Raw genomic sequence first — 18,354 nt, forward strand, 5'->3', positions numbered from 1 at the left:
TAATCTCTAGATATCAAAATAATCCTGCACTTCTTTTCTCCCACAAGGAATCTCCAATTCTACTTTGTCAGTATTATGTGTATATCAAAGGTGCAGTTAAAAAAGAAAGACTTGGCTAAGAGTGTGTGAGAAACTGAAAGAAAGAAGAGGCAGCAGAGATAATGCAACAAAGATTAAGTGTAACGGATGGCTGATGCAACAGAAAGCTGAGAGACAAAGAGAGAAGAGACAGATTACCTGACATGTGCGATGTGGCATGCATGTGAAAGAAGTGGTGTGTTTCTCTACAGCGGCCGATGGAGCTGCTGGCCTATATATTGATTCAGGCTGAGAAGGCAGCGTGAAGGAACAAAGATGGAGGTTTGAACCAACTCATAATGCATTCACTAGTTAAAATAATAAATAATAAACCTTAAAGGATAATTCCGGTCATTTTTGACCTCTAAATCGTTGTCCTGATGTCACCCAGTGGGGAGCAAAAAACGCGACTAAAATTGATGCAGGCAAACCAGAGTTAGGCTACATCATGGCTAGACCGTCTCGCCATGGTGTAATAAAATGTGGAGCAGTGCAGTGGTAATGTCCAAAATATCTCCGACCGTTTGTTTTCGTAAAGAAATCATCACAACAAGGAAAAGTGTGTGTTTCTGTGGCGGGGAGCGCAGGCGCTCTGTGATCGAATAGTAATGTCTTTCCAGGATGTTTCAGAGTTGCTGTCCGAGGTGAGTAACTACATGCAAAAACACAAAGTTTTTGAACAAATTGACCCCATAGTTTAGCGTTGTTGCTATCCCTAGCGCCGGGTAGCCAGCATGCTGTAACTCTTGGTTTGCCTGCATCAATGTGAGTCGCGATAGCTTTTTAATCCTTTTCAGTTCTATGCTAAGTTAAGCTAACCGTTAGTTAGCTAAGTATGCTAACGTTACTGTAACTAATTTAGAAGACAGACATGAGTGTTAGGTCAATAACTCTCACCAAACTCAGCGAATACATACATCATTATATTATGCCTTGCCTTTGATTAATCTGGTTTAATTAATTAGTCTAATATATTTTCTTTTTTAAATCTGTTTTTTGGAAATATCAGGCTGCTCAGTTTAAGTGCTAACAACCCCACAGCTAACTAACCATCTCCCTGTTACAATTGTTAAACTACATACTTTTTAGGGCCGGGACTTTAACGCGTTAATTACGATTAATTAATTACACAAAAATTAACGCATTTAATCGCACTTATTTTTGCACCTAGGAACGTTTCTCACTGGATGAGTTTCAGGCGTACTGATTACACTGGAGCACAATCATCTAAAGCCGGCCGCTGACCACTGCAAGGGAGAGAGGAGGTGAAAAGAGTCAACAACACTGTTAACTGTTGTATACTGGCTGTGCCATCGCTAACACACAGACGACCAGTGAGTAACGAGTCAAAAAGCAGCAGACACTGATCACTGCCTCAGGAGTTTTAATGCAGCCTGAACGCAGCTCAAACCGACCTAGTGCCGCAGCACGGCGAACAAGCTTTGATAAACACACCGGATCCGCGCTGGTTTACAGTATCCTCCTGTAGTCTAGCCAAAGATATTAGCCGGTTGCTACCGGAGCTTCATTGCTGGAAAAAAAAGCGCTAGTCGCGTCGCGGTGCAGGAGTTTCCTCTGCTGCAGCTGAACAGCTGACATGTGGTCAAGAGTAGGCAGCCTACAGACCTGTCACTGCCTCACGGTGCATACGACTTCAACCTCAGAGCTCTGTCTTCAGACTGTCCTGGCCTGTCCCTGAACATCACACAGGGACAACATGTGTGATTGGTTACTGAGTTTTGTTTTCATCAGGCTGAGTTCAATAAATCAGTTTATGCATCTGTGATTTAAAGCAGATATCAGCTTCACGGCCGTTTCGGCTAATGCTGCGTTCAAGGCAGGCTTTTGAAACCGTAAGTTACAGCTTCAAGTCACAACTACGACTTGGTAGCGTTCCAGGTAACCCGTAGCTCGTGTTTTTACCATCCTGTTGTCTGTGAAAGTTCCCTATAACGGCCACTCGTAACTTCCGACCCGTGAACTCGTACCAGATCGAACTGGTATGACTTCACAGGAAGGAAAAACACAAAGTACGAGTTTCTTTGAACGCACCATGAGTTAGCAGCCCCCGCCCTTGTCAGGCATCAATTGGTCCTCGTGCTACGTCACCACATTCACGCGCATCCCTTGGCTGCACACACAGCCCTTCATGCCGTTCTCTCTCCTCATTGGATAACACTTGTATCCCACAAGGAAAATTTTCTCCTCGGGTTACAGCAGAGCAGAGTGACGGAGAGACTCGTGTTTAGGCTGAAATACTTCATGTAAGTGATTGCTGACGGAAAATAGGACTATTTAGGACTTATATTAACAAAAACATTCCACTGATATCTGCTTTAAGTAGTTAAATCAAAGATATTCAATAAATGGAAAGATACTCCATGAGCGGCTGCTCCAATGATATGAAAGTTAATATAATACATCCATGTATGAAATGGTATACACTTCCTGTCTCTCTAAATTGTAAACTGTTTTCTTGTCTGTAACAACATCTATTGCACGTCTGTCCGTCCTGGGTGAGGGATCCCTCCTCTGTTGCTCACCCTGAGGTTTCTCCGATTTTTCCCTGTTAAAAGGGTTTTCCATGGAGTTTTTCCTCAGTCGATGTGAGGGTCTAAGGACAGAGGATGTTGCTACGATGCCATGTGAAGCCCTTTGAGACAAACTGTTTGTAAAAACGGGCTATACAAATAAAATTGCCTTGCCTTGCCTTGCCTAAATGGGCGTGGCCAACCGTCACCCCACCTCGTCTGTGAACGTGTGTGTGTATTTATACAATCTGTAGGTAGATGAAAGTGAGATATTTATATTTTCTTATGATAACATTAAATATTTACACTACTAACAGTCATATTTAGCATGACAAAAATAATTTAAATCATTTTCACGGGAGTTCGCGGCCATTTGTTTGACGTTGCCTAGGAGATCTGTGCCAAATCTCGCGAGAGTGTGTCTTGAACAAAGTGGATTTTCTCCTGATGTGTCCGTCTGAAAATTGCCATTTTGGTGTCAAACTGTTCAGAAGAGATGTGGCTTGTGAAAAATGAGTCCAAAATTTACTTCAGTGACTGTGGGGAGAAAGACTCGACCATAATCTGTGTTCACGTTCAATTTTCCCATTGGAGTCAATACACTCTATGCTGCCTCTGGTCTCCCTAAAGGGGCGTGGCCGTGCAGAAGCCCACGTGACATGCATACAGGAAGCTGACTCGTCATGGAAGGTCTTGGTTTATAAACCGTCTTTGGTTAAATAGTTAAATACAGTAATCATCATAGTGTAGTGGCAGGAAAGACCATTTAATCTGTATCAAATATCGATTAATGAATTAATCGATAATTTGCATAACTAGTCTGTTGGTCTTGGTTAAGTACCACCTTGAAAAAACCCCAATGTTTTGTTACTTAAAGGGATAGTTCGGGTTTTTTGATATGAATCTATATGGCATCCCCATCATCAGTTACGTGCTGTGACGGTGACTTTCCCCAGACTGTGTCCCGTGAGCGGAGTTCCGGCCTGGTTTCGGTGCTGACGAATGTAGTCCGGCTAGTTGGCTGGGGTCACGAAAATAAAGCGTTTTTCTTCTCAAAACAATATGCATTCAAAAGAGTGATACATTTGCATCACAAAACCGTTGTCCACGAAAAAGTCTGACCTCGCAATCGCTTGGCGCTATTTTCTCTCCCTCCGTATCACTGCGCGCTGCCGCCTGTAGACGGCTGTGCGCGTTTCTATCAGCTGTTTCACGGAGTTTACTGCTCGGATAGTTCACATAAACATTTCTGATTATGACACAAGTGATGAAGCCATCCCTTGTTTTAGCACAGAGCTAAAGGGAGAGCTTTATGAACCTGATGTGATGCTGAACCTCGTCAGATGGAGTTAGGTAAAGAGGTGGGTGATCGTTGCAGCGCAGTTCATGGTGGAAGATCAGACCTACAAACATACACAGACAGACAGCGTGCATCACCTGCACCGGACGGTGCTGCTGGGAAAAAAAAGAAAGAAAAAAAAAGAACGGCACTACTCTCCAGCCAGCTGACGTGCAGCTCACCTGCGGCTCACCTGCAGCTGTCAGAGGAGCCTCAGATCTTCCATAACGGACTGCGCTGCATTACTGATCATCACCCTGTCCGTCACAGCTACAGCTGTGGTCTAACTTCAGCTTGTCACTTCCCTGTCCCTCCTCTCTCTTTCTGCTCGTTTTAACTCCATCTGACGAAGTTCAGCATCACATCAGGTTCATAAAGCTCTCCCTTTAGCTCTGTGCTAAAACAAGGGATGGCTTCATCACTTGTGTCATAATCAGAAATGTTTATGTGAACTATCCGAGCAGTAAACTCAGTGAAACAGCTGATAGAAACGCGCACAGCCGTCTACAGGCGGCAGCGCGCAGTGATACGGAGGGAGAGAAAATAGCACCAAGCGATTGCGAGGTCAGACTTTTTCGTGGACAACGGTTTTGTGATGCAAATGTATCACTCTTTTGAATGCATATTGTTTTGAGAAGAAAAACGCTTTATTTTCGTGACCCCAGCCAACTAGCCGGACTACATTCGTCAGCACCGAAACCAGGCCGGAACTCCGCTCACGGGACACAGTCCGGGGAAAGTCACCGTCACAGCACGTAACTGATGATGGGGATGCCATATAGATTCATATCAAAAGACCCGAACTATCCCTTTAAGCTTATGTATTCAGTCATTATTCAATGGTATACTAAAATCGGATCCATGTGAAAAAAATGCTTCTCACTGTTCTCAGGTCAAATATTTATATGCGATTAATTGCAAGAGCAAAGCCTCTAATTAATTAGATTAATTTTTTTAATCGAGTCCCGGCCCTAATACTTTTTTTTATTCACTACAGTTTATGTGGTTCTGTGTTAAACCCCCACTCTGTGTCCTTCTTGTGCATGTGAGTGTATTATGAGTTGCTGCAAGGCTTAATGAGTAACCAGAATGTTAAGGAAAGCATGTGGGAATATCTCACAGATAACAATGCATGAAAAGTGATTGACTATGAAGAGATCTAACACTGGAGCCAAGCCAGTGGAGGCCCCAGCAGGAAACTACTTAGTCATGCTTTAAAAGCCTGAGGGCACTTTCAAACAACAAACGATGTTGTTGATACGGTGATTTTCAAGTCGAGAGTTGCACTTAGGTTAAAACTTGCTAATATATTTAACATGCCACGCAGGGATTGTTGCTGCTGCTATAAAAGAAGACCATCTTTCAACATTTAAAGGCGAACCAGATACCAGAGGGTTTGTAAATTTTAAGTTTTTGAAAGTGCCCTAAAAGGCCTGTACAGACACAGTTAACTTGAGGTAGAACAACAGACTACTGTGAGGAAACGGTGACCTTTAGATTATGAGTGGGTTAGCAATTGCTTTGACAGTGTTATACAGACTTACCCTGGGCCTGTGAATGATACTCTGGACCAAGAAGGAGACAGGGTTGCCTGCCCTGCGTATGGCCTCCACTGCCTCCTCATGACTAGCATCCCTTAGGTCTACACCGTCCACCTGACAAAGAGTTTAAAGAAATCCCATCACCACACATGTATTGGGGGGGATTTTTAACATGTTGTAGAATTTTTCCCAAATCTTTTGATTGGACACTAAAGAAAACAAACTCAGGTTTGCTAATCATGTGTTTATGGTCTGTGACTGTGACTTACCTCTACAATCCTGTCTCCAGTCTTCAGAGTCCCGTTCTGGCCAGCAGGACTGTCCGCCAGAATGTGTTTGATGAAAATCCCCCTCATCACCTCGCCGTTATTCAGGCGGCTGCCCATCCCTCGGCCTCCGACGATACTGATGCCCAGGGACTTGCCTGACTCTCTGAACAACTCCACTCTGAGGAAGGTACAAGAATCAACATTTTTAACCTCCCTGCTCTGACTCTGGCACTGATCTGATTAAACCGTGTCATGTTCATGTTCACAAAAGCACAAAAGCTTAGATACAATGTGGGAGCACTCACTTCCTAGGTTGGTTCCAGTTGCTGTAGGAGGCACTTTCCTCTCCCTCTCCATCTTCACGCTCTGGGAGGTTAGGAATTTCTCTAAACAGGTTATAATGAGGGAAAAATGATACTGAATCAAAGATAGATTTAATGTGATTGCCAGGGGGTAATTTAAGTTTAATTATCACTTAATTCTACTAACTGACCGGAAGTTGCAGTAACACAAGATGTAGCAATGCCCCCAACAAAAGCAAGAAAGAAGAAGGCTGCTAGCTAGTAAAAGTGCATGTAAACACTGGATGATCAAAAATGGCTTTGTTTTCTGAAAAAGGAAATCCATTAAACATCTTTGTACAGCCACACAGATACACACAATGTGAAAGCAGTGCAACTTTAAATTCATAGTACCTGGTTATCAGTTCAATTATATGAATGTGAAAACATACTTTGGTGCTGGAAGTGGGAGTGTAGACGCTTCGGAGAAGACATCGTCTCCCGCCTGCTCCAGGCTCGCCTTGTACTCCTCTAGATACTCTGCTGGAACATATGTAATGCTGGAGACACACACACACACACCCACAGACACACACAGGCATTCATGTGTCAAACAAAACCAAATAATTTAGCTTTCTCCACTTTTAGAAACCCCCATTACCCACCTTAGTGGCAATTATGCCCCTGCCCTCTCACTGAACTTGCACGGCAATTTACCAAAAATAGAGAACCGGTAGTCAAGTGCAAACTGGCATCAACACATTAAAATAGCTCCTTTTTCATTTAACAAAAGAGCATCTTTTAAATCTGCTCATTTACATTCAGAGGCTTGTTTTTCTCAACTGCGTCAGATTTAACTCACACGACTGCACTAGCACTGAACTCTGCTTGTTCCTCAGCAAATCCCCTCTCCATTATAACAGCCCAAGGTGAGCTGTCAATGAATTATATAGGCTCTTGAGATATGACTGCTCAAAAAACACATGTTTACCTTCAACAAACGTCTAGGCTAATCCTGTCTTCTGTCACTTCTGGTGTGATGAACATGTGACAGATTTGAGGGGCATGTATTATTAATTTACAGGTAACGAACTCATGTTGAGAAGTGAACCAAAATCTAGCTGACAAAATCTGACACCCACTTAACGTCCCATTTAGAAACAATTCAGACTTGATTCTGAGGGACACATCAACACATCTGAGTGACAGATCTTCGACAGATGGGTTGATTCGGTTTTTTCAAACATGCCGGCATGTGGACAGGGAGGAAAATAAATTCCGGTGAAATAATGAAATGCATGAGTCAGTTCATTACAGTAAGAACATCACAACATGCAGTGGAAGACATGGCGGAGCTTCAATACGGATGATTACAGTACAAAAGAGTGAGTTTAAAGAGTGAGTTATAAATGGTGATCGTCATGTTAGTCACAGGAATGAAAGAAAAGTTGTTAAGCAGCGAGTTAGGCACAATGTGATGCAGTCGGTGAAGATTTATCCAGATATTATTTTGACTTCATGTGTTTAGTTTTGTTGCCACAAGACAAATTTGAACTATATGCTGGTTAATGTTAGAGTGCAATGTCACAGCACGATAACAATGTTAATCAATGTATCTGAATGATATTATTAATAACAGGATTTTCAACAGATGAATTCCACATTTATAATAAGCACTGCGTTCACAGTTTTTACCCCCCGCTCACTGAATAGAGCTGGCTTAGTTCTGTGTCTGGATAAAACTCTTTTGAACAGACTGCAATGAAGCCCGGCAGCAGATAGACAGAGTGAGAGGAAGGAAATCAAGACGGGCAGCTTCTTGCTGAAACACCACAATGTGGAAGTTAGTCATACTCACACATAAAATGGGCACAGATCGTCCTCAGGTGAACAAGCAGATCTAGAATGTGAACAGTTGGCTTTTATGCACCGAAGCTAACACACACCGCCAAGCTTAGTTCAGCAAGCAGAACCTGTACAATACCACACCCGATTTACCTTGGAAAAGTGTGGGAGGTTTGGTAACTCACATGGCTTATGCAGAAGTGCAAGTGATAGAATTATTGTTTGCCTGTATCCCAAGCATGTGTTCTGTATTTACATTGAAAAACAAAGCTTTGCAACACATTATGTTTAATAAAGTACACTACAAATGTCAGCATGTGTTGTTTGTAAGATTTAAAGACAAGCAATCCTGATGTAATTGGGGTCAAACCTCGAAGTATATTACAAATGAGCTCTGCTACTTCCTGTGATTATAGAACCATCTATTTTCCAACAGCAAACAACAACAATTACAAAATAGTATTATAACCTCAGTGCTTTTTTTAAATACCTGGAGAGAAGCAAAAATGAAATACATGCACAGATTGCCCAAAAGCCATTTTCTTGGTCTCAGATTCCTTACTGTCGTATTATAAGTTTAGACTTTTACATCAAAATAACACCTGCAATGAATGCACTAAAGAGACATTATGGAAATGTAGCACTGATAGAAATGTCACTGAACAATAATTAAATCAGACCAGAGCTGCTGCTGTAGAGGGGCACAATCAAACTAATGTACAAACTCAAATAAATGAAACCCTAATGCAGAACTCATTGTTTGGTTCCTGATTTGAAAGTGCTATTTTCATTTTGATCAGGTAGAGCTCCAAGCATTACTCTAAACATTTGCATTTGAGAACTGTGACACATTTTGCTTTCAAGTTAATGAATTGTATTTTCAGCTTAGTATTACAAAGATGATTTTGGTATTGGTAGTGACAGTCACTGTTATCAGACAAATTCAACTAATACTTCCTTCCTTTGTTACCTTATGAGTTTTAGCAATGAACATCTGTACAGATTCAGATTCTCTCTGTTAACAGTCCCTTACCCCATGTCAGGTGCAATGAGGGAGTGTCTTCGCAGCATGGCGCGAGCCTGGGCGTTGGTCAGGTTGGCGGTGGGCTCTCCGTTGATGGCCAAGATGAGGTCACCGACACCAAGGCGTCCGTCGCGGCTGATCGATGCTCCGTGGATGATGCTGCGGATCAGCATCCCCAGACCGTCCTTCATGGCGCTCACCGTCATGCCTACGAGGTAGATCAGAAGAGTCCTGTTACACCTTTATCATGGGTTTTGATGTGTAATTTTCACAAATGCTTCTCTTAAGATATGAGCTGACTGACTGAACTATGATAGCAACTGGTTGTGGGTTTTTAACTGAACTCTTTGTGTAAGAAATGGTAATGTGTTTATGTCTATAGGGACAGAGAGAAACTCCATTATGAATGAAAAGGTACAAATCAGCAGAGTTTCAGCTCCAACACAAGAAAGCTTCATGTCCCAGCCAATAATCCTAGAAAGTGTCATGGTATTCACAGATTTGGTTTTCATACCATTCTCAACGGAGTAACTTCAGAGTGCGGCATAATATATCTAGAGACTTTTAGAAAGTCTACCCAAAACCTGAAATAAAAATTCTTGTCTTTATCCAGCTGGGGCACAGCGTGGTTGAAGCCTTTAACAAACCTCCCAAATGTACCAGTGAAGTATGCCGGAGTTAAATTGAAAATCACAACATTAGTGTGGTCTGGTTAAGTGTGGATCTGAATTATATTTTGTAAAAAGAAAACAAATCCCAAACATATTATGGAGAGAATTTAAATGGACCACCAAATAAAAGCCTTCAAAGAGTACTAAATAGGAAAATGAGATACTGTTTTCAACGAGGCACTAAGGATTTTAAAAACTATCTTCATAACACCTGTTTGTTTTAGAAGTGAAAACGTAATATTCTCTAAACCAGGAGCAGCCCCGTGGGCAGGTTTTGAAATGCAAATACCCAGTATAGCAATGGAATTACCCTTTCAGACTGGAGAACAGCCCAAAAATCTTTTCTATCATTTTTGCTCCAAATCTGGCATTCACGAAAACTGAACACAAAAGTAAAGGCTAAAGACGCTTTTCAGTGCCACAACCTCATTTACACTTCTGTGAACGATAAGAAGGAACAAAATAAAAAAAAGATTGTGAAGAAATTATCACAAACCAAGGCTGGAGTTGCCCTTGACAACTGTGATAGTCCTTTCAAAATTGCTCCCTGAGGTCAGCACCGCGTTGTCACCGTGTTCTCCAGATTCTTTCACACCAGCCTCGTCGTCCTTGAGGGCGATAATTCAACATTTATTCATGAAAGTAAATGAAAATATTAGTGTAGATTCCAGACAAAGTGCACGTCTCTAGAGAAGAGGAAGGTGCAATGTGGGAATGAATATAAAACAAAACTTTGTTTATCTAATAAATGACAAAAAGCCTCACATCAGACTGAAGAGAGGTTAGATGTTACCTTCAAAACATTACATTATTTTTTAAGCTGTTTAAATGGACCTTGACTTATCTTTGATGTTCACCACACACCAATCACTTCAACTCACTCATCGGTTCTACAGAGTCCTCATTTCTCATCTTATTTTTTCAACATTTACTGACTTATTATATGTTATATCCTCCCAATTTATGCTTGGCAGTTAGACAGATTATATTACCTTCATCAAAATCTTTATATCTCCAATATCCCCAAAAGACATGGGTGGCTCCGTCTGATAGTGAAGGGACTCCACAGGTTCTTCTGGTACAATCGATCTGGTTCCTGTTTCAGCAAATGGGCTGTATGAGTTTGAGGACTCCACCGGTTCCTCATTGGTCGAGTGCTGAGCCAGGAACTGATCAGAACTGCTTAGTATGGTATTAAAATCTGGTACGTGACCTCTTAAACCCGCCGGGGTGAAACAGGCCGACTTCTCTGGTGAGAACACTTGAGTATTGTCTCCGAGGGTGGACGGCGTCGCGAAGCGGGGATGCTCATCCAGCAAGTCCAGGCGAGCGGTCAGCTGGGGTAAAACATAGCATAGCAGCTGAATGAACGTTCCCCTCTGTTAGTTAGACAATTGCCCAACAGGGGGGATTCATCTAGCTCAGTCGCCATCCTGCCCTCCTCGTAATGAGCCATAGAAAAGCCATCAGCGGCCAATAGAGAACAGCAGAAATTACTGGTGATCTTGAGAGTGAAATGCACAAAATGTAGTTTCATTATAACAGCATTTGAGACTTTATTAGAAGCAGAGTGGCTAGTGATGATTCCCGGCAAGCAATTCCCTCTGGGGTCCAGAACAGAAGTATGAATCTTAAGAAAAAAGTTAAAATATGCAAATGTGTAATACACACGGGGCTCAGTAAGCAGACATGAGAAGCAGAGTAAAACAAGAAATGGGGAAGTTTCATTTTAATGAAGTAGTGCTATAAATTTGGGATGAACTGAGCTGAAACATCTATAGGTGTAAGTATTCTCAAAGGAGGGGTCAAGTATGACTATATATATGAAATCAGATCCAATATATTCAGGTAACATTCAAAGATTGGCAGGTTCTATGTTGTCAGCTGTAATATAATCTTGAGTCTATAGCATATGGTGTGTGAAGCAAATAAAGCTTAAGATGCAATCTTTGAAGTCAGTTTGAACATTTCATAGCAGCTGAGTATAGAGGTTGAAATGTCTGTTTAGAATTCATATATACTTTTCTGTTCTGTCTTCAACTCTGGTACAAATGCCAGACATCAGAAAATCATGCCATCTGACGATGCAGTCATGAGGAAGGAGCTGTCACCGCTTCATTGGCGCTAGATTTGTGGACTCACTATGCTTATTTAATCTTAACACCCCAGGTGACCTTTATATTGTTGTTCCATAAACAGGTATGGCCCAGAAAGAAAAAAACACCACCACCCGTATTAACCATATTATATTATATCATCCATATACTGTGACCTTTGGTTAAAATGGAAGCACAGATACCCCAAGGAAAACAATTCTTGCGGCCTGTGCTCTTCTTTGTTTATTGTCTTATAATTTAATATCCATTTGGGGAATTGCTGTTTTAGGGGCACCTAGGGCAACAAAAGCACCCACAGCTTTACTCTTCACATAGCAACAAAGTCAGTAAATGTTGTTACTGCCTTAACAAAGAGAGAAAAAACATTTCTTATGACATTTTGGCTCCTGATAGCAAAAAAACCCAACAAAGGAGCAATGACTGCATACTTTACAACTCGTTCAGACAGAGAGCAGTTACTGTTGCAGTAACATTTAATGAAATGAGGGAATAATCTCAAGCCAGGCCTCTGCTTTCAGTTCATACACTGCGGTATATAGAAATAAATGTGTTTGTTTACCTTAGGTGTGGATGCATGCAAGTAATCCAGGTCTGCACTGCAGCTGCTACCATGGAGAGCAATCATGGATGCCTGGAAAGTGTCGTCCTCCATCCCAGAGTAAGTATGATCTAACACCTTTTCATCAGAGAGGTCTGCTTCGCCGGTGTCAATCTGTGATGACGGATGATAACATCAGCAACTGGGACAGAAAACTGGCCTTTAAATAATGAGAAATTCAGTGAACTAGTCACTAGTCAATCACACATAGCTAGAATAAACATGATATTCTATGCTGCTATCATTGTCCTAAATTTACCTACCTATAAAATACTAATACAACAAATTGTTTCTCTTAATGATATTTCAATACACTGCTAATATAAGATAATTACAAACAAACAAACAAACAAACAAACACACAAACAAACAAACAGACCACTCTTCATAAATAATTAGACAGAAACACATACAATACACATGTACAACTGGTTGTCCCCCGTTTAAATATTCTGATTGATGTTTTCAGTTTTTCCCAAAGCTAACTAACCAATGCAGGCTCTGCTCGGTAAACGACGCCCTCAGCCAGATCTTCGTCCACGCCTTCTTCAACCATAATACTGTTGAAGTCAAATGAATGGATGGTGGATGATGAAGTTATTTCCTGTTCACCATATAGGTGTGGAGAGTGGGAATATCCACATATTCCCTAGGAAAGTGGAGAAATTCTTTCAGTGTCTCCAGCTTCATTAAATTAAATTTTTGATTTTTTCTTCTTTTTTGTTGTTGACCAAATCAAGTAAAAAAAACTTTAATAAATTAGTATGGGATGGGAGAAAGATGTTAGGAACCATTAGGGGATTTAATACATTCACTACAGAGTTAAAGAATGATCTATTTGTTGGAATTAATTCTTAAAAGAAAAGGTCTTGAACATTTCACATGTATTGTTAAGGAAGAGCTCTTGATATTGATTTGGTGTATCAAGCTGCTCAGACACACACTGTATAGAAAAAGCAAGGAGGCATTTTTGGGGGGATTACACTTGTCAGGGCTCAAATTTTGAGAGGCAATACAGCAAAAATACCCCTCAGAAGCACATTCCTCGTCCTGCAGGAGAGTTGGATAACCCCACAGAGGCTTCCTACAGCTCTGTAATCCAGCTAACCTTGGCAGCCCAGAGGTCTCATTGTGTAATCCAGTGGCAGATTCAATACGAGAGAAATGCAGCTCTAAAGCCGAAAGAATGCGAGCAGTTTTGCAGCGAGAAACATCCTGTACAAAGAGTGCAGGTGCCTGGAGCGATGAAACAAGCCAATGGACGGACTTGATGTCTTGACAGGTGCCCCGATGTGTCTTTATGTACAAAAGGGTCTGTGCTCTTGAAAAAATTGCTAATATAATCATATGAAACAAAGGGCAAAGAGCGTTTTGGTCACTTCTTTTGAAAGAGCAGTGGGTGGAATGCTAAACCAGTTTCCACCATAAAAAATTGAAGCCCTTGTAAGCTGAGACCTCATGACTGGTTACTGGGTCGCATCGGACAAAGACAGCCTGACTCACAACCTTGCATACACACAACGATAAATCCCCAGCATGCTGAACTAATTTTCCCAAAAGCATGTGTAAAACTGTTAGTTTACCCCCAAATATATGCGTTATAAGTGCCTCTTCACTGCCATCACCCTACTTCCTACATTCAGACAGATTCTAAATAAAGAAATAGGGGGAATATGAACACTAATGCTTACAGGCAGTGGTTTGGCGACTCCTATCTGGACCTTGCCAAGCTGAGCCCCCTTGAGGGCCTGAACAGCATCCTCCAGACTGGCATTCTCCAGGTTGGTGGTGTTAACATACATGAGTCGGTCCCCTGGCAACAGTCTGCCATCCTGCTCGGCCACACCGTTAGGAACCAGAGAGCGAATCACTATCACTGTCTTGGCAGGGTCCAGCGGGTCCTGTGGCAGAGCCAGCCCAGTAACGGTGAATGAGAATAGGTCAAATATCACAGCTTTCAACTTAGATAACAATCACAGGGAAAGTCACTTTGTTTTAGCTTTGTGTGTCATAAAATTACAATAGTAATATACAGGAACTATTCTGTATCTGGCACTACTAATACTATACTAACACATTTGTGTAAAATAAGCCAAAAAGATATGTCCTGTCACAGCTATTACAAATGTACAGTTTTCATGAGACTGTACCTATAAGAATTCCTACCTGGTAGTCCAAAATGCTGAATCCCAATCCCCCTTCTCCCTTCTCGAGCTCGATTTTCTGGATCTCCAGCTCCCACATAGCCAAAGGAGATCCTATTGCCTCCTCTGTCACATTATCCTGTGTCGCTGCTGCTGCTGCTGCTGCTGTTGTGTTCACCTCTGAGTCTTCAGCAACCAGCACTCTGCTCAGATCTATTTGTTTCTGCAGAGGAAAACCCAAAATCTCTATGTAACAGCATGCCTTCCCTACTTTCACTCCCAGCCCATAGGCTGCTACCCTCTAGTTGTGTTTCTGGCTCAGGTTTCTGGCAGTAGATAAAAGGGAAATATCTTTGGGATGGTAGGGCCTTAGTACATTATCACAGATAAAGCTGGGGAGATGAAAACCCATTCCCCAAAGGAAAGCTGCTTTTGATGTTTCATATATCTATAGCAAATGTTGCTGGCAACTGCTGGTTAGGTATTACTAGAATTGGTCGTACTAAACTTTCAGCCGCCCCAGCTTATCACTAAGTCTTAATCCATCACGGTCGCCAATGTGGAAAGCCAATGGAGCGATTGACAGCCCAGGCTAAGCTAATAATGGGTGATGAGTTATAAAGGAGGAGGAGGACTTATCATTCTCCAATCATATTCCCTTGCTGAAATGCAGCGGCGAGGAAACATTTTTCACGATGCATTACTGCATGTCAAGGAGATGCAAGGACTCCCTGACTCTCCTTATATGCATCATCTCCCACAATGCTCTTTAAGTAATACACCTGGCTTAACTTCAGCCTTAAGAAGGTAACATCACTTTTGCATTTTAACTCTTCAAACAACAAATTCTTTGTGATTTTGAGTTATAGAGAAATTTACTTCAAACATAATATTTGTGACTTGATTTGCTACAACTTTGCAATTCTAACATCATACCTTTAACTTGGGTGTCGAGGTCAAAGCCTCGGATTCTGGTTGGACAGCATCCATGTCAGTCAGCAGGGGAGGGGCGGGCCTACAGCATATCATGTATACACAGAGTGGAAGCTCCCGCAGGATTCTGACCACCTCCTTGTGGGTCTCACCAATTAGAGATATGCCATTGACCTGTGAAAAATGATGATTATCTTAGTACAGAATAAAAATAATTACAATATTATATTGGTTTAAAGCAGTTTATTTAGGTAATTTTTTTCGAAGTTTTTGTGTCAGTCATGCTAGCAAACTATTTGATTTATTCATCCAGTTAACATGGAACACATGCATTTATTTTATGTTTCTTGTCATCTAAAGTATTTAAGTCTAATATTCACTCTCCTTTTATCTCCAGTCTGGTCTGCATTAATTCCTGAGGGGAAATGTTTTATCTGAGAATTTAGCTGCTAAATGCGAAACTGTCTTCACTGGCTATTAGCTAACTCCGTGTATCTACTGGTTGCTGCTGAGTAAGCAGCAGGAAGTGAGCTGTTAGATCTTTAGCTGAAAACAGCTTCCTGCTGAGAGCAGTAAAAGTTAACCAAAACAGTTAAGTCGTCAGCTGTAAATCCAAAACAGAGCACTGAAAGACAAGGGAAATGATCTGTAGGACTGAGGGTAACTGCAGAGTCAGGTATTGATTCACTGTGTTTACTGTACTTCACACCTAGTTGGTCAATCTTTTTGCTTTTATACAGATATTGCTTCCTGCTGCTTTAATAAATGCTTTTGTTTTTTATCGGTCCGTGTAGGGTGAAATACAAATGCTGCGTTTCATCTTTTTTTATGCTGTAACTTGAGTTGTGGGGCAATAATAGTTTTTGATAGTGAACATGCGTATCTTTTGGTGTAAACACTACATATCACTGTGTGCCCATAATTGCCCCCTGAGCAGAACACTTTTCTAAATACATTTAAATATTTAAACCTCTGTAAATATTAATAGGAAATGTGACATAAAAAGCTCTACTCTGTAGGTAGTTAACTGTTTTATTTTATTGAAGTGACGACATACCTCAAGCAGTTCATCTCCATTAAACAGCTTGCCACAGCGACCAACAGGCCCCTCCGGTAGAACAGAGCGGATGTAATGATGCCCGCTGTTGGCTTCTAGATTGATCCCCAGGCCACTGTTTTCACTATACTTCTCCACCTGAGCCACCTGTCATGAAAACATTGAACCACATCTCAGTTAGCAGGTGAAAAGTTTTATCTGTATAAATGATATGTTAATGAGATGAGCCTTTTTGACTGATAACGAAGGTCATCCTTGCTTTTGTGATACCATTTCTGAGCTGTTTACCATTATGAAGCAGTTGCCCTGGAACAAAGTTGTGGTATGTATAATTTGATGCATGAAAGAGACATATTCACTTTGAAAAGGAAACTTACTATAACTTCATTACTTGGACCCAGAATCCCCTGCCATTTCTTCATTAGTTCTTCTTCTTCAAAGAGTATTAACTTCATCCCTTGGAAAACACAATACAAAGTACTTGTATTAATATACATAACATATTATAAAGGCAAATTTATGATAAATCATTCAAAGAACTTGTGATGTGTTCAAGACAAGACCAACATAAAAAAAAAAAAAAAAAAAAAAAACTTTTATCTGTGCCTCTTAATTTTTTTCCCATCTGCAGTGTCTGAAACTACAAACACCATCTCAGTATTTCCACATATTGTGTGTCCCTAGTCAGTGTAGTTCTGACTTATCCGAGGAACTTATCCGTCAGATGTGTGCTCCCAGTATCTTGGCTGATGCATTTAAAGAAGAATCCCAGCCTCCTACCATGTTTGTCTTCCGTTAGCTTATCCGTGGCCGGGCTGACATCAGATCCTTCATTCTTTGTCTGGAGCGGCTTTTCATCTGTTGTGGCTGCAAACACACAATGAGCATTGTGACAGGCAGAAACAGGGATCAGCACAGACATCTAACATTACAGGCACACAACTACTCATATCTCACATACATACTATAATACACAATCATATATGGGTGCTATATTTATCTGGAAAAGAAAGCATGTGTTAATACTCCCTTTAGAAGAGGAGCTCATTTCACTACCGGCCCAAAAAGCATATACACGTCCCTGATGATGTTATTCATAACGATAGACCCTAACACCCCAGGATTTTAAATATATGTTTAATGATCCAGTTACTTTTTTACTACTTCATGCCAATGTTTATGTGTTTGGAGTTCCACAGGGCACCAAACTAGTCACGTGTGAAATTACTACTTAGGCGTCCAAGCAAGCCATGGTCTACACTTCACATCAGCATCTTTTGAGTGCTGTCATTAATTAATACTAGCTAGTCTGTGAAAAAAGAACTCAGCAACCCTAACACTGACTTGACGATGATCTACCTTAGAAGTTTCAGTTCTTTCAATATCCAAACATTAAATGACCTGTAACAACTTTAAACACCAATCACATGCTTGTAAAACTGTTTTTGGCACATATATATATCACCTAATAATCTTAACGAATGAAATGGAAGTCTAATTACTTTTTCTTTATTGTGCAGTGTATTGGACTCACAATTGCAAAGTCCTGCATCTGTTATTTTCTGACAGCAGCCAATAATATACTGGCAGTCTCCTCTCCTTTCTGTTTATCAGCTGTTGCTAGCCTTTCCTTACATTCTTGGTAGAAACGTACTTGTGCCAAATATAATCACCTTCAATCTGACTTCTGACAATGAACTATTTATGCAGGTTACTTTTCTTGCTGCCTAAAATTCCTGTCAGGACACTTGCAGATTCAAATATGTTTGTTTCCTTTGTCTTTATTTATCTTGCTTTTTTTTAGAATGAAAAACACACATGCTAATAATAAGTAAATTTCACTCTTTTATTTGTGGAAAATAATGAGAATTGTGTGGTGAACTTTCTCTTTTTTGGTAATTATGTTTTTTAACTCCCAGTGCAAAT

The 18,354-nt window shown here is 41.0% G+C and overlaps 1 protein-coding gene across 2 annotated transcripts in view; it reads right to left on the reverse strand.

Moving 5' to 3' along the window:
* Positions 1-18,354, reverse strand: part of mpdz (multiple PDZ domain crumbs cell polarity complex component) — a 47,812-nt gene that overhangs the window by 16,938 nt on the left and 12,520 nt on the right. For both annotated transcript variants that reach the window (XM_083993301.1, XM_083993300.1), the window contains exons 12-27: positions 17,209-17,295; positions 16,806-16,885; positions 16,429-16,575; positions 15,375-15,545; positions 14,461-14,661; positions 13,986-14,195; positions 12,785-12,943; positions 12,256-12,408; positions 10,572-10,916; positions 10,076-10,187; positions 8,918-9,116; positions 7,898-7,939; positions 6,492-6,599; positions 6,064-6,144; positions 5,759-5,936; positions 5,493-5,603 (exon numbers count right to left, since the gene is read on the reverse strand). In XM_083993301.1, coding sequence (XP_083849427.1) covers positions 5,493-5,603; positions 5,759-5,936; positions 6,064-6,144; positions 6,492-6,599; positions 7,898-7,939; positions 8,918-9,116; positions 10,076-10,187; positions 10,572-10,916; positions 12,256-12,408; positions 12,785-12,943; positions 13,986-14,195; positions 14,461-14,661; positions 15,375-15,545; positions 16,429-16,575; positions 16,806-16,885; positions 17,209-17,295 — 2,384 coding nt within the window. The remainder of the gene's footprint in view (positions 1-5,492; positions 5,604-5,758; positions 5,937-6,063; positions 6,145-6,491; positions 6,600-7,897; positions 7,940-8,917; positions 9,117-10,075; positions 10,188-10,571; positions 10,917-12,255; positions 12,409-12,784; positions 12,944-13,985; positions 14,196-14,460; positions 14,662-15,374; positions 15,546-16,428; positions 16,576-16,805; positions 16,886-17,208; positions 17,296-18,354) is intronic.

Source organism: Trachurus trachurus (genome assembly GCF_905171665.1).
Source record: "Trachurus trachurus genome assembly, chromosome: 18".
Classification (NCBI taxonomy): Eukaryota; Metazoa; Chordata; class Actinopteri; order Carangiformes; family Carangidae; genus Trachurus; species Trachurus trachurus.